We start from the raw sequence: 21,532 nt of genomic DNA on the forward strand, positions 1-21,532 counted from the left end.
TCAAATAATTTCACCCACACAGTCTTGCTCTTTATAATATATGAATATCATGCCAATGACAATATAACAAGAGCTTTTCCAGTAGTGTGTTACGCTTGACTCCAATCTTCACCCCAACCTAAATGTTCAGTTGATTGCCTCATATTGTGGACAGCAGATCAATAGATCTAAAACCTGCATACAAAGGGGCTTGAAGAGCGGCTTTGAATACCACAGTCTAAACTATAATTTTTCTCCCCCTTTCCCATTGGTCCTCCATGCCTCTGTCCACCATTCATAGTGCAGTGCGTCCTAGGACCGCCCCGGAGTAGCAGTGAGTAGTATAACCATTTAGGACTGTACCAAATGAATGCTATTGATACAGGTGCTATGTGGTACGGTTTAATTATTGTAAACGTTTGTATAAGCTGAATTTAACTGATCGGCAGTGTTCTGGAGGGCCATAGATCTACAGCAAATAGAATCTAGATCTCTGTGGACTCTATCCTCTCCAGACGGGTGGGCACCGGCCAGGGGGGGGCCAGCTGGTGGAGGGTGGGGGGGAGATTCTTGTCCTCGGCGAGGGGAGGTGGGGAGAGAGAGAGGGAGGGTAGGGGGGTGACGGGGGCGGGCAGGGGGATGGGGGCCAGGGACAGTGGGGGTGGTGAGGTGGGCGAGGGGGTGGTGTTGGTGGAGGTGAGCTTGGAGCCCAGGTGGCCCACGCGGAGCTCCAGGGCCTGGTTCTTCTGCAGGGTCTCCACGTAGCTAAGCTGCAGCTGGGCCTGGTACTTGAGCACACGCTCCTTTTCGTCCATCCACACGTGGCGCTCCTTCTTGAAGGTGAGTGCCTGTCGCTCGCGCTGCTGCCGCTCCAGACGCAGCTCGCCTTGGAGGCGCTCCAGCTGCCGGCGCAGATCCCCCGCCTCCTCCCACTGCTGGTGGGCCTCCTGGTGCTGTTGATGGGCCTCCTGGCGCTGCTGGTGGATTTCCTGCCGCAATTGAGCCTCTTGAAGCTGGTGGGCCTCCTGACGCTGGTGGGCCTCCTGACGCTGGTGGGCCTCCTGACGCTGAACTTTAGCTTCATCGCTCTGCAAACTCAGTATGGCATCTGGGGGAGGTACAGGGGGTGGAGGCAGGGCCGGGTAGGAGAAGGCAGAACCCTCAAGTGGGCTGTGTGGGGAGGAAAGCCCCACTCTGGTCCTGGATACTTCCCTGCTCCCTCTGCCACCTCCACCCCTAGCCTCGATAGCCCTATCCCTCGCACTGAGCTCACCCAGGGCCCGCTTCAGCCCCACCACCTCAGCCTCAAACATGCCCAGCTTGTCCCTCAGCAGAGAGACCTGGAGAGACACAGGGAGGGGAGGCAGGAGGGTCAATCAGGAGTTAAAGAGAGAGGAAGTGGGGGTTAATTCACTTGAAGTCCTTACAAGGATAGTATAACAAGGAACATTCGGAGAAGTGGGGACATTCCGCGGGTCCCCACAAGGAAAAAGGCTATTTTAGGCTTAGGGGTTAGGTTTAGGGTTAGGGTTAGATTTTGAGGTTAAGGTTTAGGGAAAATAGGATTTTGAATGGGAATCAATTGTTTGGTCCTCACAAGGATAGTAAAACAAAACTGTGTGTGTGTGTGTGTTTTTGAGTGAGTGTGTGAGTGAGTGAGAGAGAGTAAGTGTATGTGAATGCCTGTATCTGTATGCATGTGAGTGACTCGAGAGCGCAAAACTTGTGGTGCACAGAGCAGAACAACTCTACAAATTGTAGCTAGTGTTTCAGGTCTGTCTACCTCGGTCAGCGTCCTTTGCAGCTCCCCCTCGCAGCGCTCCAGCTCCAGGCTCTTAGTGCTGTAAGAGTCCTTGAGGCCCAGCATGGCCTCCTCCCGGTCCCTCAGCTGGGCGTTGGCCTCCTTCAGCTGGCCCCGCAGGGCCACCATCTCCCCCGCCCGCTGGGTCACCTCCGCCTGGCTCTCCCTCAGCTGCTGCTTCAGCAGGGAGATCTCCCCCGCCTTCTGACACACCTGGGGGGGAGGGTGGGGAGGGGGGATGAAAGGTATGAAGATGGTGGAAATAGAGATCAACAAACATGTCTCTGTCTAATGGATGTGCACATACAGTATAGGACAGCTATTGCATATTTGATCATTGGTTTTAGACAGTACTGCCCTTTTGTCCTTTTTTTGCATGGACATCAAGTAGTAGTTGTTATGCTCAGCCCTCACCCATCTCCCTTGTATCCCACACCCAGCCACATACACCACCCCCTTAACCCCAGGTAGTCCCACCCCCCTATCTCACCTCCCACTTGGTCTCCTCCAGGCGAGGCAGGATGTCAGCCTGCTCCTTCCTGTAGTCCAGGCACTTCCTCTCCAGCTCCTCCCTCTGGGCCAGCAGTGCAGCCATCTCCTCCTGCAGGCGCCGCTTATCCTGCGACAGACGGCTGATCTGGGCCTGCAAGGCACTCTGGGAGCGCTGGGCGCGACGCGTCACCTGGGTAGAAATACAATTAGTAGAATGGACATTCCCCATTCAAATCAACATTCGGCAGTGGGTATGCTGGTGGCAACCATATTGAATGTACCATTTGGAATAAAATTAGAGAGCAGTGAGAAAATAATCTCTTTGCACAGAACTTTACTCTGCATCTCTAAACTGCTCCTTTAAGCTCATTATTTGCCTTTTCTCAGTGTTTTGCCATGCAGTCATGGCTAATGCTATTGTGCTATATGATATTGGGTATAGCCTACCATCCCACAATCTGTGAACTGAGGAGCCATTCTATAACTTTAATATACAGTATATTCTGCAATTCTAATATCTATCTATTGTAGTTGTGTGGTCACCTGCTGCAGGCGCGAGGCATAGTTCTGCCGCAGCTCGTCCATCTGGCGCTCCCACACGCGCTGCTTCTCCTCAAACACCTGGACGATGGCCGCCTCGCTCTGGTCCAGGTTACGGCGCATGTGGAGCACCTGGGAGAGGGGAGGAGGAAGGGAACTCGGGTGTAATTAACATGTATTGTGAGCTTCTCATCTTTTCATCCACTGCAGGAGGTGGGGATGGTTATTTCACAAAATGGCTGACATCCATTATCAAGGTAAGTGAATAATGACCAGTTACTGCCCCACTAGTCTTTCATATTTCTTTGTACTTCTCACATGCAATGTCAATTACCGGTAAATGCATTTTAGGTGTTGCACTATGTCTCCTTGCATTGCATTGTATGGGGGTAACACACTTCATCCACCAGCTACCACCAATGTGTACCCATCCACTATCACATATCGCTACTTCCAAAGCCCTCAGTACTTGAATACCTTGCACTACTATTTCAGACCCAAGGCCTAACGTGTCTTACCTGCTTGACCGTCAGCAAATAAGAATACAGTTGTCTGCTCAGCAAGTTTCAGGCACACCCAACGGTTTTACCAGTTTATTCTTAAGCCATAGACAGTATTATGTACAGTAAGATCACTGGTACAGTTACCCATGCCCTCTACAGGTCATGCAAACACCTCAAATTTCAAATAACAGCTTTTTGTGATTACACTCCCCTCCATATGTACTTGGACAGTGACGCAACATTTTTACATTTGGCTCTATACTACTCCACATTTTGGATTTGAGATCAAATGTTTTATATATGAGGCGACAATACAGAATGTCACCTTTTATTCGAGGGCATTTACATACATACGTTTTACCATTTAGAAATGAAAGCACTTGAATCTAGCACATGTATCTAGTCCCCCCATTTGAGGAGGAAGTCATTTGGAAAAGTATTTGGACAAATTCACTTGAAGTGTATTAAGGTAGTCAAAAGTTTAGTATTTGGTCCCATATTCGTAGCACGCAATGACTACATCAAGCTTGTGACTCGTTGGATAAATTTGCAGTTTGTTTTGGTTGTGTTATATTTTGCCAAATAGGAACTGAATGGTGAATGATGACTTGAGTAATTTTCTTTCTAAGTGAATAGATAAGTTGTTTCTGAACACTTCTAATTAATCCTGATAATGTCATCATGAATAACGATGAGTAAGAAGGTTACAGAGGCTAAAACAAAACATGCTACCTCTCACCATTGCGCGATGCCAGCATAGCCCAAAAATATTTTTGGTATCTCAGATTGTTCTGGCAATTCTCACATACTTAGAGACAAGATATATTATAGTGTTTTATATATTATATAGTGTTTTATTTTTCATTAATTGTTTTGCAAATGTTAGAATTGTTCTTCCACTTTGACATTAGAGTATTTTGTGTAGATCATTGGCAAAACAATCCAACTTTGTAACACAACAAAATGTGGAAAAAGTCCATCAATGGGTGTGAATACTTTCTGAAGGCACAGTATAGGTCTAAAAAGAGCTGAAAATGGCCACTTTCATAATGATTTTCTCAAAAATGGTTTGTGATACAAATGTAAAAAGCATGTTAAATATCCTTCCTCCCAATACATTTTTTATGTGAGAATTGCCTGAACAATCTGAGGTACCAAAAATATTTTCGGGCCATGCTGGCGTGGAATCGCCCCATTACCAATAACAGAGGAGGTTGGCATTTTGTGGCGGGTATGGTCTTTGAGCCTCTCACTTTCTCACTCATAATTTTTCGTGATTCATTCATGATTATCCATAATCATGTTAGCATCCACATTAATGTAGAAGTGTTCAGAAACATCTTCTATTCTTACTCGCAATGAAAGTGACTCCAAAATGACACAATATATTATTCACCATCCATTTCCTATTGGGCAAAATATAATCCCGAAACACAACTGAAACAAACTGCAAATGGGTCACAAGCTTGATGTAGTCATTGAGTGCAAGAAATATGGGACCAAATAATACACTTCTGAATACTTTAAGACACTTGAAGTGAATTTGTCCCAATACTTATGACTTCCTTAAATGGGAAGACTAGATACATAAAGTGCTTTCATTTCTAAACAGTAAAACAGATATGTAAGAAAATACCCCCCAAAAAAGGTGACAATTCTGTACTGTTACCTCATATGAAACATTTGATCTCAAATACAAAATGGTGGCGTATAGAGCCAAATGTTAAAGTTTTGCTTCACTTTCCAAATACATATGGATGGGAGTGTATATAAAATAACTGTATTCACTGTGCTATAGTTGTGATAATTTGCACTATTTGGTACCATTTGTTTGTTGCTTCCTTCTACAATATCATCTCAAGACTCCTCCCTTCTGAACCCCCCAGTATCCACCCTCTCCCTTTTCGTCCCTCCCTCTCCCTCTTTCTTGCCTCATCTCCCTCTCTCTCTCTCTCTCCTCACCTCTTGCTCTCTCTCCCATAGCCGGTCCTCCAGGTCCTGGATGACGTCATCGGAGGAGGGAGAGGGGCGTAGCGGTGCGGGGGCGTCACTCAGGTGGCTGAGCCTCTGATAGGACAAGGAGCTCTTCCCGGAGGAGGAACGACCACTATCCGAGGCGCTCAGTCCGTTCTGGTAACCACTATTAGCGCCGCTACCGCTAACTCCACCAGGCTTTTCCAACTTCTCCAGGGCCCCCGTGGCCCCCAGGCGGTTGATGTGGCTGGTAGAGGCGCTCAGGGGCCCCAGGACAGGCGGGGGCCCATAGCCCGAGCCAGCATAGGTGGGCAGGCTGGTTAGAGAATTCCTCCCTGAGTCAGATAGGCTCCCCTGGCCTACGCCCCTGCTGCCGCCCCCTCCTCCGCCTCTGGTACCTCCACCTCCACCCCGGCTGCTAGGGCTGTCTGTGTCTCTGAGGGGTCCTGTTACACTGGGACACCCACCACCTGCAGCACCTCCTCCGGCACTGCGGCCCACTCCTCCGGTTTGGGGGGGGCACACCAGATTCTGCATGGAGTGGAAGCTCTTGGGCACCACAGGCTTAAAGGCCGACGGGCGGACCAATCCATCATTGCTCTGGATGGGGGTGGAAAGCAAATGGCATTAGTGGTGAAATATAACGCGAGGATTGTACAACATACATTATCTGACAATTAGGTCTACAGGGATTATGAATATGCTGCTAAATGTATAATTACTTAAACAGCCAGCATACTGAAGCTAAATGTGAATTTCAGTGATCTTACATTCCCTGATTACAAGGGGGATTCATCTTATTTACTATAGTTTATTAATATACCGGTACACAAACTATATGTAGATATACATGTACCTACCTTTTCATAAATCTAATATAAACAACAGTAATAGCTAAGGCTAATGCTATTACAATGCATGGAGGAGTTGACAGGAGAGGAGATCATATTTCATGTAAATATCTCCCTGTCATAATGGGCAGCACTGATTTACAGCCGCTAGGTAACAAAGTACAGTATATCAATTTATGACAGCGTTTTATTGCCTGCACCATAACTCATAGATACACATGCCTGTATGTACAAAATGAACAACACACACTTTCAACATGAACCGTCATACTCAACCTACAGCCTGTATTTGGAGACACACACACACACACAGTGACCCACCTGAACCTGCTCCATCTTCCCAGAGATGGGGAGGATGTTGGGGGGGTTGTTATGGTTGTCCACCTTGGCTGCGCTGGCACCCGCCTCCTTGTACTGAGCCAGCTGTTGGCTACTGTTCTTATCATTGTTCAGCACGTTGTTCCCGCAAATATCCAAACTCACCGTCCCTCTTGGCACCTCTCTACCCCCATCACGCCCATCCCTCTGGCCCTGCCCATCCCTCTGGTCACGCCCATCCCTCTGGTCACGCCCATCCCTCTGGTCACGCCCATCACGCCGCCCGCCTCCATTCAGAAACACTGCATTGGCAACCTGCCTCTCGCTGTTACCCGCCGCCGCTCGGTTCCCATTGGAAACGCCCCGATTGCCATTGGAGACCTGTCTGTTGCTGTTGTTATGGACAGGGGTCCTCTCTCTCTCTGCCCCCTCGCAGAGCGGAGGAGGACGCTCACTGCCGTAGTAAGAAGAAGAAGTGTTCTCGACGGTGGCAAAGCTGCGTTCGTCCGCCGTAGTCCCCTTAGCATGGGTCAGGGGAGGAGGTTGCTGTGAGGACCTCTCAATGCTGTAACTCCTATCTTCCAAGCTCCTGCCCCTGTGGGTGGAGTTGGAGGTGGAGGAGGAAGAGGAGGGGGGTGGTGGGGGGGCGCGAGGCAGGCTGTTCTGCTGGGTGGTGCGGGTGCCCACGCTCCGCATGGCGATCTCCTGCTGCTGTTGCTGCTGGCCAGAGGAGGTGGTGGTCCAGGAGGATTCCCCACTGGCCACACTGCCCATGCCCTGGGGGCGCCCCCCCTCACTCAGCCCCCCGCGCTCCACACGCGCTATGATGGAGGGCAGGGAGGCAGCACCTGCCGACACACACTGCAGGACACACAGAGACAGGGAGAGGGGAGAGAGGGGGAGAAAGGGTTCATTAGGAGTAAGGTACAGACACACAAACCGTTGTACACACGCACACTCTGTAAGTAACATAATTATTTAATAATTATAGACGACATACAGACACAAGGAAGAGAGTTAAGGGGTTGACATACTGTACAGTAGACACACACACACGTATTTAGTGACCATACACACATGATCTATAGAGTGAGACATACTGTATTGTAGGATTTGACTGTTGATTCATATCTTTGCACTACGCTAAAAGTTCCATAGGCCTATACGCCATTTTCTCATGCAATGTAATACTGACTGAAACTCCCCCTCCTCCTCCTCCCCTCTGGGACACTGATACAGTGGGTGAGGTCATCCTTTCACCCACTCCTTACTTCTCTCCACCCGTGCTCTCCCCCCCTCACCATAGCAATGAGTTCCCAATTCCCTGTTCCCTCCTCTCCTTCTGTCTCGCTCTGAGATAGGAGTCATACTATACACCCTGCAAAAGCTCTTAAGGCGATTTGAACTCTTAAGAACAAGGTTACTTTGACACTAATAGAGATTTCTTGAGCATTCAAATCTGATGTATTTTTTAAAAACATTATATGAAGTACATTGAATGTATGATTGAAGTATCAATTAGAGTACTTAATTTCAGTATGCATTCCCTTATACGGTTACTCCTCATTCCACATCATATCAAAATTCACATTAAAATGTATTTTTTCCACTGAGAAAATTGTTTATGCAACAATAATGAAAGCCCATCTCATATAACTGTAAAAACTGTTGATACAGTGAGGGAAAAAAGTATTTGATCCCCTGCTGATTTTGTACATTTGCCCACTGACAAAGAAATTATCAGTCTATAATTGTAATGGTAGGTTTATTTGAACAGTGAGAGACAGAATAACAACAACAAAAATACAGAAAAACGCATGTCAAAAATTTTATAAATTGATTCGCATTTTAATGAGGGAAATAAGTATTTGACCCCCTCTCAATCAGAAAGATTTCTGGCTCCCATGTGTCTTTTATACAGGTGACGAGCTGAGATTAGGAGCACACTCTTAAAGGGAGTGCTCCTAATCTCAGCTTGTTACCTGTATAAAAGACACCTGTCCACAGAAGCAATCAATCAATCAGATTCCAAACTCTCCACCATGGCCAAGACCAAAGAGCTCTCCAAGGATGTCAGGGACAAGATTGTAGACCTACACAAAGCTGGAATGGGCTACAAGACCATCGCCAAGCAGCTTGGTGAGAAGGTGACAACAGTTGGTGCGATTATTCGCAAATGGAAGAAACACAAAATAACTGTCAATCTCCCTCGGCCTGGGGCTCCATGCAAGATCTCACCTCGTGGAGTTGCAATGATCATGAGAACTGTGAGGAATCAGCCCAGAACTACATGGAAGGATCTTGTCAATGATCTCAAGGCAGCTGGGACCATAGTCACCACGAAAACAATTGGTAACACACTACGCCGTGAAGGACTGAAATCCTGCAGCACCCGCAAGGTCCCCCTGCTCAAGAAAGCACATATACAGGCCCGTCTGAAGTTTGCCAATGAACATCTGAATGATTCAGAGGAGAACTGGGTGAAAGTGTTGTGGTCAGATGAGACCAAAATCGAGCTCTTTAGCATCAACTCAACTCGCATGTTTGGAGGAGGATGAATGCTGCCTATGACCCCAAGAACACCTTCCCCACCGTCAAACATGGAGGTGGAAACATTATGCTTTGGGGGTGTTTTTCTGCTAAGGGGACAGGACAACTTCACCACATCAAAGGGACGATGGATGGCGCCATGTACCATCAAATCTTGGGTGAGAACCTCCTTCCCTCAGCCAGGGCATTGAAAATGGGTCATGGAAAGGTATTCCAGCATGACAATGACCCAAAACACACGGCCAAGGCAACAAAGGAGTGGCTCAAGAAGAAGCACATTAAGGTCCTGGAGTGGCCTAGCCAGTCTCCAGACCTTAATCCCATAGAAAATCTGTGGAGGGAGCTGAAGGTTCGAGTTGCCAAACATCAGGCTCGAAACCTTAATGACTTGGAGAAGATCTGCAAAGAGGAGTGGGACAAAATCCCTCCTGAGATGTGTGCAAACCTGGTGGCCAACTACAAGAAATGTCTGACCTCTGATTGCCAACAAGGGTTTTGCCACCAAGTACTAAGTCATGTTTTGCAGAGGGGTCAAATACTTATTTCCCTCATTAAAATGCAAATCAATTTATAACATTTTTGACATGCGTTTTTCTGGATTTTTTTGTTGTTATTCTGTCTCTCACTGTTCAAATAAACCTACCATTAAAATTATAGACTGATCATGTCTTTGTCAGTGGGCAAACGTACAAAATCAGCAGGGGATCAAATACTTTTTTCCCCTCACTGTATTAAAGGGCTAACAAATAGCCTAGCTGATCAATAGGATTTGTTCGAGCCAATGCAAATGATTATTCCTTGATTATCAAGTTTTCAATCCAAACATGACAAATATTAACTACATTCTACATCTACATTAACAGATTGTACCTCAATTGCAGATCCTGAATACACAATCATAGAAGGAAAGCTTACTGTGCTCTCTGCTCACACAACCTTCTTGTCTTGTTCCTTTCTCTCACTATCTCACACTCTACTTTGTGATTGGGTAGCAGAGCAGGTCTTTTGCACACCTGTTATTCTGCATGTTAACCCCTTGCCTTCTGACACACACAAACACAAATGCAAACATACACACAGAGGTACGTTGTTCCCCCTGTGCCAATGATAATGACAAAAACACATTCTCTATCAACACTCTTTCTAATGGAAGGAAAAACATGGGAGACAATTGTCAATACTTCATTGTCCGTGTATGTATCACTGAGTGCAATAAGGAACACTATCCATATTTGTATTATATCCCTGTCCCTGAACCACACCCACTGGGAGCACTGATTACTCACCAGAATATCTATCACTGATTGAACATTGACCTAAAGGAAATATGTGAATTTATAGTCCATTGTACCAAGTGTAGTCTACTACTCCTATCTGAGCAAAGATGCAGCCAAACCTTTGTGTGAATTATCTCTCTCTTTCCATCGTCTCTCCCCATTGTCTCTTCATGCCTGAAGCCAAGCCGGTGCACATGAAGCTACTATGCTTTTATGTTACTTTGCTATAATAAGGTGAGTATTGACATTCCATCTCAGGTAGGACATGGGAACAGATTGGGATGTGAACAGGGGAGTACTGAATCCTTAGGATAACGTGCTGAGTCCAAAACGGCATATGGTGCGATACCAGCAGAGGGCCCTGTTCCAGTGTTGGCTGAGCTGTGGCACGTGCCTACACTCGCCTCACTGGCACAGTTACACACTCCTAGGCATTACATCATCGGCTCCATGCTTCAAATAGAGAGCGCGCGCACACAAGCAGGCACTCTCTCTGGTGCGCGCTCCCCCCTCATTCTCACACTTCCACACATACACGCTCACGAAGGGAGTCTTCCTAATCTCCTCTCCTGTGTTGACATGCAGTATGAGGTAATTAATAGAATAATATGTGTAGCCTACACACATGCGCGCACACACACACACAGCAATACATTTTCTCCCCATATTTTCACTGCATTGTCCATACATAGACCCTTAGATACACCTCAAATGCAAACAAAGTGCCCCCCAAACAGTGACCACTGCTACCCCATTACACACCACACACACGTCATTCAAGGCCTCATATAGGCCAGGCGTAGAAGACCCCCAGAGCAGTCACATTGGGTACAGAGGTAACCACTGCACTGTAAAGGATATTCAATAATAGGCCTATTTTATCAGAGCTCCCTTGCCATTACCAGCATATTAAAACGGGCATGCTAGCTCACACTTCTAGTTCACACATATCCTCACAATAGGCTTTATATCATGTCAATAATACAGTATTTGCTACATCTTTTTGGTAGTGATGTAGGCCTACAAATCAGTCTATTCCTTTTAAGTGCCAATGTTGGTCTAAATTCTACTGCAGGCCATTTGCTCTTGGTCTGTCCATTTATACTCCATGTATTCAAAACCCTCTCCATTATTTTTGCAGCCGCTACAACAACCTCCCCATCAATCCCTTCACCGCACTGATGTGCATAGACTGTCAGCTGTAGCGGCAATGCTAAAGCACAATGGAGAAATGTTACTCGCTTCTCCATACCAGCGAAAAAGCCCTAACCCAGGCACAAAAGGCAAGTAGAACGATATAATTAACATGATCTATCCTATCTGTTTTTCTTTTCATTCACGCAATACATAATGCGTGGGTGGGTCACGCAAAGCACTCTACTACACTCGCAGTTCTCTCTCGGTGTGGGGAATCCGAAAGGAGCGAGCTCGAGCGAGCACAGCATCCGCTACAACCCGCGCGCACAACCGCTCGCTTGAGCCTCACCGATTCCCATCTTTACTTTCACTCCAATGAGCAATATTAAAAAACACGGTCTCTCTCTCCCTCAATTTCGCTCTCCACTTATCTCTCTGCCACAACAACCTTTGAATCACCCCAAATCCAACATGTAAAGCGGCAGGATAATGGATTGACAATGCGGTGAATGGCGATAAATATAGAAAAACGCAGGTGTAGATGTGCGCCGCGCTGCGTCGCATACTAGGTGCGCGTATTTCTCTATGGAAATGAAGGAGCGCTCGCTCAATCACCTCATAGCCTAGAACAGCTCTGCACTTACTATTAGCGGCAGAAGCAGCACAGACAACGCCGAATGAAGCCGAATAACGTCGCTCCACTGCTCCTCGGCGAGCTGTCCGATTCTGGGTTCGCTGATTGGGACGTTGGAGTGGCAGTAGGCCTATAGCCTACTCGTGTGGCTCTGGTCGGGGGAGGCTGCAGCCGCTATTGCCCGTAGCGGATATCGGGTGATGGAGACAGCGAGAAGATCCGTGTATCAGCTGTGTCACACACCCACCTCTGCCCCGCCCCTTATGATGGACCACAGCACCGCCCCCTTCCCAGACCTGCGCCTGCGCCCACACAAAGGTGTGAATTCTTCCTCCACCTCAGAATAGCACACAATGTATTGATTCTGTTCCACACATAATACGTAGGCTACTGCTGGAAAATGGGGACCCCTGCCAATCCTATAATATATCTCTCGGTGTCTATATATTACTATGTATGCATCTGCACATTCTATTCTATATATATTTATTTGAGTACTGCACAACTGAATTACACATGACCGGGCAGGTTGAGTGTCTATGTGTGTGTAGCTCAGACTTCAGTTTTTAGTACCAAGGGCAAGCGAGGCCTTGGGCAAACATGATGCCCAGTTCCCAGGGGCAGAGAGAGCAGAGCTGGCTGTGTAGGTGAGGAACTGGAGCCTGAAATCAGCCTCACTCAGGACTAATCAAGAGAGAGTGAGAGAGGAGGGCTGGGAGAGATTGCAGAAAGAGACGAGAGAGAGCGCATTGAGGAGCAGGGAAAGAGGGCAGAGAGAAAGAGAAACAGCCAATGTTGAAGCTGTAGCACTAGCAGTACAGAACTGTTAACTTGTCTGGAATGGAATATTTGGTGCTGGTCATAAAGCCAACAGATACCATCTTCTATAAGAGATCAAGTTGACAAGAAGACATTTGCCTAAAATGACCAATCCAACGACAAAAAGAAGGATAGGAGAGAGAGATTGTAGGCCTTTATAGGGATACAAAAACATTACAACATACTTTCCAAGCAAAACACATCTATCCTTTCATTGCATATGAGAGTTGCTGGGTTTATTTGGAGTAAATCAGGCATTCCAGTGTCAAGAAATGTGACTCGATTCCCACTCAAAATGCCTTCTTCATACAAGTCTTCTACACATAACCCCGACAACACGATTAGAAAACAGCCATGGTCCTTCACACTAACACTGACCTGCACACAAGCCACTCAAACACAATTCACCTGTTCACACACACGACTCGCTTTGCCAGTCGTAGAGCGATACATACGACTGTCAAGACTACAAACACACATACACACTTTCTGGGCCAGGTTAGCAGAGATGAATACTTGCATAGTACATACACACGCACTAAAGCAAATATGACCGTTGTCGCCACGTACATGGTGACCCACACCCACTCTGGGACATTAAAACACACACATGTATTCACATTTCATGCTGTACTGACCTACTACACATAAACAGAACACAAGACCACAGATAGGCTACACAGGGACTACACACGCTAGTGAAACAGGATCTGACATCCATCTTTAATAACGCCACTGTTCTTTCTCTCCTCTTCTTTTTTAATTTCTGAGCCGCCATGGCTGAATGTCACTTAGAGACAGAAAAAAACTGAGGGAGTGGAAGAAGGGATACAAAGAGGAATCTCACAGCTCCACTGGTAGGCTCGTCCCTGTCGGTTCTCTCCTCATCCCTCGCTCCACTCCTCCATGTGGAGATGAACTGTAGCAATACTCACCGCATCCCAGCCCCTCTGAGCTACCAATAGCATCCTCTCACTTCCTCCATCTGCCTCCATAAAGTAAACGCGTGCGCACAAACACACACACGACTCGGGTAGCTCTGTTGAAAGAATTTCCCACTTGCCTCGCAAAATAGTTAATATTAGGGTCATAAAATAAATACATCATGTTTTGCAAATGCACCATATTCCAAACTATCTACATGAAAATCTGTACCTTCCCGTACATTTTAGTACAGTAAACCAGTGCTAGCACGTTCACACATGTACCTACATGCGTGTGTGATGTACACACAGGATCACACTCACTCATCAGTGCAAACCATCACTAAAATATGCTCCTCGACTGCCCTGCATCTTTCCTCTCCATTCACAATTTGTCAAGGTTACTATGGCAATGGTTTCTGTCCAATGGGAGAAGGGGGTGGACTCGTGACAGAATAGGGGAAAGGAACGGGGGACTTAAACTGTGTTTAAGAACAGTGCAAGCCAGATGTAAACCAACCTTATGCTCATCTACTAATAGGCTAGAGAAAGGCTACACTAACCATATCCTTAGATTATTTCTACTTACCAATGAGTGGTTTGTCTGCTGAATTCATTGCTTGACAGAGAGGACATCATGTTCACAGCGAGTCCTTCTGCCTGGCTAACCCTAAAACCTGCCTATGCATTCAGAAAGACTTCAGGAAAGACATGTGGGACAGTGCTGGGTAGAGAGGTATATTTAGAGCCATCTGATTGTCCATGAAGAGGAGAGAAGGTCATCAGTCCCTATAGTCACATATACCCCAGGATACCTACTCTATACAACAGACAGGGTTCAGATTTCAATCATGCCCAGGGGTGTTAAGATGTTCCCCTGACAAATAAAAACATCCTCTCACACAAGCACAAGCCATTAAAATGTTACAGTTGGAATTACAGTAACTGGAAAATATTGACATTGGTCCAGCAAACTTTTCTTTGGATAGGAACCCTGCATAAAGTACAGTCAGACATACAGTACCAGTCAGAAGTTTGGACACACCTACTCATTCAAGGGTTTTTCTTTATTTTTTACTATTTTCTTCATTGTAGAATAATAGTGAAGACATCAAAACTATGAAATAACACACATGGAATCATGTAGTAAACAAAAAAGTTTGTCATTTCCATGTAATTTCTAAGTTAATACCTGGTCATTTGCGTACCAGCAAGCAACATAATTTGTTAGATGATCTCATGGTTTTGGATTAAGATCATGTCCTGATGATGTTGGTTGGAAATAAACCTGTAGAGGCAGAGATGAGATGACAGATCAACACAAACAGATGAGTGGGAATGAGAGGAACTGGACTGGACACTTCTGTTCTGGAACAGAAAGAAAATGCATTCACACGTTTTACATAAACACAAAAACAGTTTAATGAATAAATAACATCACAAACAACCACAATGAACAGTCTGATTCATAGAGATGGGACTGTGACCCTGGAATAAGAGAAGGAATGTCTTCCTATGTACCTGAGGAAGAGAATGAGGGATGGTTTCCCAGACACAGATTAAGCCTAGTCTTGAACTAAAAAGAGAATCTCGATTGAACATGTTTCCCAGTCCAGGACTAGGCTTAATCTGTGTCCAGGAAACAAGTGGGTAAGGAAAACCTGATTCTAGGCAGCCTCTTAGCTATCTTAATTAATTAAGCCAATATCCATGGTCCTACCATCATCTGCAACCAAGCACCACCAAGGAGCTTGTCTTATTGGTTGCCTTCAAGCAGGATAACCATGCTTTATCCAGTGGTTTGTGCTGTAATGTAGACCTCTAAAGATGCCAAACCGGGATATATTTTCACAGTGATCTGTAGTATCTAGTGACCAATAGCAGTGTCTACATTATATGAAACCAGAAACATTTAAGTACATAAAATATTCAATACATCATATTTTAATATAATTAGTATATCAACTCATTTAAAGGCAAGAGCCATGTATTTACACTACCTGCTGTGGAAAGGTAAAACATCATATCCCCACTAAATTCTTCCTATAGTAGTAAACATCCATGCGTTAATAAATAGTGGCTCAATTAAAAGTGATAAAAGCTATAGTGGCAATAATAGCCAAATGGGCTTTTTTTTTTTAAATTGAATTTCTCAAAGGAAACTCCAGTTTCAGTACACTTCAGGTAAATCTCCTATGAATAATCTCTGGGATTTCTGTCCTCCATTTGGGAAACTTAAAGTGTCACTATGAAAGACTTTGCAAAGGGTTTAAGAAGTTAAGATAATGCATAGGTTAGAAAACAACCTGTAAAAAATAATCAGAAAACCCTTCCTCTAGGGATTTTTATGATAACTAGAAGAGGAGAATAGGTGATTGTACAAACATGGGCTATGTCTCAACTTTTGCTCAATTGAACATCTTTTCTGGTTTTGAAGTGTTTGAAACCATTAGCTGATACTGAACATACCCCAGTGGTTATTTTTGCAGTAATGAGAACAGGGTCAAAGCTTGTTCCCATTGATGAGAGTTTACTATCCATTCATGCAAGTGCTGCCAAGTGTTCAACTATATTGAAAAGAGCATGGGCATATAATTTGTGTCACACATCTGATATAACACACTTGCCCTGGTCACACAGACATAAATAGCTTAACTGTGTAGCACACTTTTTCAACCATCACAGCAAGCAAAATAACTATTGACCTTGGTCGAGTGAAGTTGGAGACTCTGGGCCTAAACTCCCACAAGGGAAAGAAAAAGTAATTCTTTTTTTTCCATAAACGGGTTTACTCCATGTTGTGCAACTGTACACACACAATGACCCGAGAGTGATTTTTATTGGCAGACGAACATTAAAAGAACGTATCTGATCTCTTTTTTGGCTCCTGACTGGATTCCACTAGCTCGGTCCAGTGAAACAATTAGGAACCAAAAGATGACCAGCGAAGGGGCCAGCACTGCTGTCTAATAAAGTCTGTTACAGGCCATGTGTGGTCCTGGTTCGCATTCTAGTCGTGAACCAAGCCTCAGTTCACCTTATATGCCACACATTTAAACAGAACCCCCTTTAGCAGTCTCCACCTCCCCCTGAGTCAGTTCAGGGAACACCTCTCCTGCCCACTCCTCCCCCCTGTTGTCGCCGTCAGACTGTCCCACTCCCTGCTCCCTGGGGGTGAGGGGCTCTGTGTCACTGTCATCCCCTTCCACCACGGCTGTGTAGTCACTCTGGGTGGAGGTGGGGTCCCCCGGGCAACTCAGGCTGATCACGGAAGCCAGGCAGGAAAAGAGCAGGCCCAGCATGGCAATGTAGAAGCTCTCCCCTGGGTAAGCCTGCAACCCCACTGCCCCTCCCCCTCCCTGGCTCCTGGAGCCAGACCCAGGCCTAGGAGACCAAGACCCAGACCCAGGCCAGGTCCAGCCCCCTAGCCAGTCCCACAGTAGCCCAAATTTGCCCTCCTGAAGGTTGCCGCTGATGACATACAGGCAGGCTCCGCACACTCCCAGCATGGACAGTAGGAAAACGACTGGGGAGAGTGGAAGGGAAAAGGAGAAAAAGAGACATGGAGGGAAAGGGAGAAAGACAGCGAGAGGATGAAATACCAATTAATCCCAGAGAGAACTGCAGAGTGATGTAAATCAACATGGCTCAGAAAACATGATTCATGTCATTTTATGAGACTTCATATTTTATGAGACCTGTGAGAGTGTATTCTTCTTCAAATTATGACTAGCGGTTAAGAGCGTTGGGCCAGTAACCGAAAGGTCGCTGGTTCAAATCCCTGAGCCGACTAGATAAAACATATGCAGATGTGCCCTTGAGCAAGGCACTTAACCCTAATTGCTCCTGTAAGGCTCTCTGGAGTAGAGCACCTGCTAAATGACTAAACATTAAAAAAATGTAAATGACAGTATTGTGATAAGCCCTCAGAGAGAGACAAACAGACAGAGAAAAACAGATAAGACAGCAAAAGAGACCGAAGGAGGAAGAACGTGAAAGAAAAAAGAGAGAATAAGAAAAGTGAGACCGAGATAGAAAAAGGGAGGGAGGTTAGGTTACCTGTGGAGATGTGGAGTGACACCACCAGTCGAGGGTGGGACATCCCAGTCCCCAGGAAGTCCAATAGGAAGGAGGAGCTGGAGAGCAGGACAGCACTGTAGCACAGAGCCGCCAAAGCATAGAGCAGCCACATCCCCCAGCCGTTAACACCACCCAGAGGACCTAAAGGGAGGGAACACACACATACTGTAAGTCAACACCACGCACATAAACACACACCGCACTCCCAGGCTTCTGCACAAGCAGGACGTAAATACGTTTAAGCTCACAAACATGGAAATACTGACGACCAGACATATGTGGGTGCAGTTAAACTGTAGAAAACGTCAACTCTACAGTGTCAAAACAGATGACAACTATGTGATAGCAGCGCAAAAAGACAAATGTCAACCAATCTCTTCTTTCACGGTCCAGCCTTGCCCTTCCCTACCTGTGTCAGTGAGGTTCTGGGCAGCGTGCAGTGTGAAGGCCACTCCATAGATGAGCTGTTTGCCTCCGGGGTCAGTACTGTTCCTGACCTGGATCCAGTTGGGGTCAGCGATGGATGTGCACAGAGACACCAGAGTAAAGCACTGGCACACCGCAGCCGGAGACATGCTCAGAGTCATGGCTGGAAGGAAGACACGATGTAGGTCTACTTATCAAGTCAGCCCCATCCATAACAATTTGTATAGTCTACTGTTGCTCAGAGACTTTGCAAAAGTTGCCAAATGCATAGAAGTAATGTCACCATTTAGGCCTGGTGTTTTACTAGACTCTGGATTTTCTTACTGTTTCAGACAAGTCATGTGTATGGTTAGCTGTAATAATATGAGTTTATGCAAAAAATAACTATGCAGCACAGAATGCTGGTGCAGGTTGTAGGAACATTGACAGTGTAAACCTGATGTTGGGAAACCTAAAATGAGGATGTGAGAGATCTGTGGAATGGTTAGGTTTTACTAAGGCATCTGTCACTTAACCCTTCACTTACCAACAGATAGTTTAGCAATAATCCACTACAAAGTCTGCGAGAGACAAAAATGTAGACTAGCTAGCTACTTGCTGTTGAGGGATAACCTAGCCAAGTAAAACTCAACTCCACTATGTATTTCACATCAACATTGTGGAGTTGAGTTTTACTTGGCTAGGGATAACCAAGTGCCACAAATAAAAACTAAAGTCATGTGACACAACTGAATTGTCTATTGTTCAGCATATTGTCTGAAAAGCAAGCTACAGTGCCATCAGAAAGTATTCAGACCCCTTGACTTTTTCCACATTTTGTTGTGTTACAGCCTGAATTTAAATTGGATTAAATTGAGACTTTTTGTCACTGGCCTACACACAATACCCCATAATGTTAGACATTTTTACAAATTAATTAAAAATGAAAAACTGAAATGTCTTGAGTGAATAAGTATTTAACTCCTTTGTTATTGCAAGCCTAAATAAGGTCAGGAGTAAGAAATGTCCTTAACTAGTCACATAATAAGTTGCATGGACTCACTGTATGCAATAATAGTGTACTCCACACATACAATTATCTGTAAGGTCCCTCAGTCGAGCAGTGAATTTCAAATACAGATTCAACCACAAAGACCAGGGAGGTTTTCCAATGCCTCGTAAAGAAGGGAACCTATTGGTAGATGTGGGAAAAAAAGAAAAAAAAAGCAGACATTCAATATACCTTTGAGCATGGTGAAGTTATTAATGACACTTTACACTACAAAGATACAGGCGTCCTTCCTAACTCAGTTGCCGGAGGGGAAGGAAACCGCTCAGGGATTTCACCATGAGGCCAATTGTGACTTTAAAACAGTTACAGAGTTTAATGGCTGTGATAGGAGAAATCTGAGGATGGCTCAACAACATTGTAGTTACTCCACAATACTAACCTAATTAACTGAGGGAAAAGAAGGACGCTTGTACAGAATATTCCAAAACATGTATCCTGTTTGCAACAAGGCACTAAAGCAATTAACTTTTTGTCCTGAATACAAAGTGTTATGTTTGGGGCAAATGCAATACAACACTTTACTGAGTACCACTCTCCATATTTGCAAGCATAGTGGTGGCTGCATCATGTTATGGTTATGATTGTAATCATTAAGGACTGGAAAGTTTTTCTGGTTAAAAAAAGACATCGGAATGGAGTGAAGCACAGGCAACAAACATCCTAGAGGAAAACCTGGTTAAGTCAGCTTTCCACCAGACAATGGGAGATTACTTCACTTTTCAGCAGGACAATAACCTAAAACACAAGGCCAAATCTACACTGGAGTTGCTTACCAAGAAGATAGTGAATGTTCCTGAGTGGCCGAGTTACAGTTTTGACTTAAATCTACTTGAACACCTATGGCAAGACCAGAAAATGGTTGTCTAGCAATGATCAACAACCAATTTGACAGCGCTTGAAGAATTTAGAAAAGAATAATGGACAAATTAAGCACAATCCAGGTGTGGAAAACTCTGAAGACTTACCTATGAAGACTCACAGCTGTAATTTCTGCCAAACGTGCTTCTACAAAGTATTGACTCAGGGGTGTGAATACTTATGTAAATGAAATATTTCTGTATTTCATTTTCAATAAAAAAATTTAAAAAATGTCTAAAAACATGTTGTTTTCACTTTGCCATTATGGGATATTGTGTGCATATAGGTGAGGAAAAACATATATTTAATTAAAAAAAATATTCAGGCTGTAACACAACAAAATGTGGAATAAGTCAAGGGGTATGAATACATCCTGAAGGCACTGTATATGGGTGTATAGTCAGGCATTGCGATATTTCACATTTACAACGTCTCTCGCGCCCTGAATTAACTCAAGAGAATCAGTTGTCAATCAAGTAGCTATAGTTGGCTAGCATGCGCTTGCTATTTCAGATGCACGCGCACAATAATAACAACTCTGCACAGGCTTGTTCATTCGGAACTAGCTAGGCTAGCAACTGGCTAACGTTACTTACCAGAACTACGAAAACAAGGAAATCCACGAACATACAATCTATTTGTGGCTAAAGATATGTTTTTTCCTGAGCCAACATAATCTAAATCCAATTCGAAGCACGGGATTATCTAACTTTCATTTAGCTGACGCTGGCTGTAGACAGTCTTCCGGGATGACCGGAAATTACAAACACGAGTGTAAGGTTGTCACTAGTAACCACAGCCACAAAGACTATATCGTAAAAATTCCTGCAAACAAAAATGTGCCTTTTGGTCTTATTTTAAGATTATGGTTTAGCATAAAGTTAACAGTGTGGTCAAGGTTAGGTGTAAAATAATTTATGAAATAAATTGATTAAATGGTTTATGACTTTGTGGCTGTGGTAACTAGTGACGACCCGAGTGCAACGGTGTGCAAACAATTAACCTATAGGGGATCGGTGTCCCGTATAAGGGACGGTTGAGCTAACGTGCGCTAATGTGATTAGCATGACTGCTGTAAGTAACAGCAAACTTTCCAGGAAATAGACATGTCTTATATGGGCAGAAAGCTTACATTCTTGTTAATCGAACTGGACAGTCCAATGTACAGTAGTAAATACATTTACAGTAGTAAATGAATGTAAATAATGTATTTACATTCAGTAATCTTGCTCTGATTTGTCATCATAAGGGTCCCAGATATAAAATGTAGCATAGTTTTGTTTGATAAAATCAAATTTTATATTCAAATGTATGAACTG

General features: G+C 44.9%; 2 protein-coding genes across 5 annotated transcripts; both read right to left on the reverse strand.

The window, feature by feature from the left end:
• Positions 1 to 464: 464 nt before the first annotated feature.
• Positions 465 to 7,154, reverse strand: LOC311127457 (leucine zipper putative tumor suppressor 3-like; the record flags this gene model as incomplete). The annotated part of the gene is made up of 6 exons (XM_084159293.1): positions 465 to 1,319; positions 1,763 to 1,993; positions 2,271 to 2,462; positions 2,816 to 2,944; positions 5,278 to 5,889; positions 6,462 to 7,154. The coding sequence occupies 6 exons, from the start codon at positions 7,152 to 7,154 to the stop codon at positions 465 to 467; spliced, it is 2,712 nt and encodes a 903-aa protein (XP_084015419.1).
• An 8,005-nt stretch (positions 7,155 to 15,159) lies between these two features.
• Positions 15,160 to 20,935, reverse strand: LOC311127257 (uncharacterized protein). Of its 4 annotated transcripts, none has more exons than XM_084159059.1 (5): positions 20,810 to 20,928; positions 19,378 to 19,475; positions 18,288 to 18,467; positions 17,858 to 18,019; positions 15,160 to 17,324 (listed from the first exon to the last, which is right to left on the reverse strand). In XM_084159059.1, exons 3-5 carry the CDS (start codon positions 18,463 to 18,465, stop codon positions 16,852 to 16,854), a joined length of 813 nt encoding a protein of 270 aa, XP_084015185.1. In that variant the 5' UTR covers positions 18,466 to 18,467; positions 19,378 to 19,475; positions 20,810 to 20,928; the 3' UTR covers positions 15,160 to 16,851. The 4 variants fall into 4 exon arrangements, with proteins under 4 accessions (XP_084015185.1, XP_084015184.1, XP_084015183.1 ...); XM_084159058.1 differs by having other exon boundaries at positions 19,347 to 19,475; XM_084159057.1 differs by lacking the exon at positions 19,378 to 19,475 and having other exon boundaries at positions 20,810 to 20,935.
• Positions 20,936 to 21,532: the final 597 nt, after the last annotated feature.

This window comes from Coregonus lavaretus (assembly GCF_964263955.1).
Source record: "Coregonus lavaretus genome assembly, chromosome: 4".
NCBI lineage: Eukaryota > Metazoa > Chordata > Actinopteri > Salmoniformes > Salmonidae > Coregonus > Coregonus lavaretus.

Bases quoted from the DNA above. Each gene is read 5' to 3' on its own strand.
- LOC311127257 (XM_084159057.1), bottom strand. From the start codon at position 18,465: ATGACTCTGAGCATGTCTCCGGCTGCGGTGTGCCAGTGCTTTACTCTG. The intron at 18,020-18,287 runs GTAGGGAAGGGC...CCCTCCCTTTAG, and splicing joins CCAGAACCTCACTGACACAG to GTCCTCTGGGTGGTGTTAAC. The intron at 17,325-17,857 runs GTAACCTAACCT...CACTCTCCCCAG, and splicing joins GTCACTCCACATCTCCACAG to TCGTTTTCCTACTGTCCATG.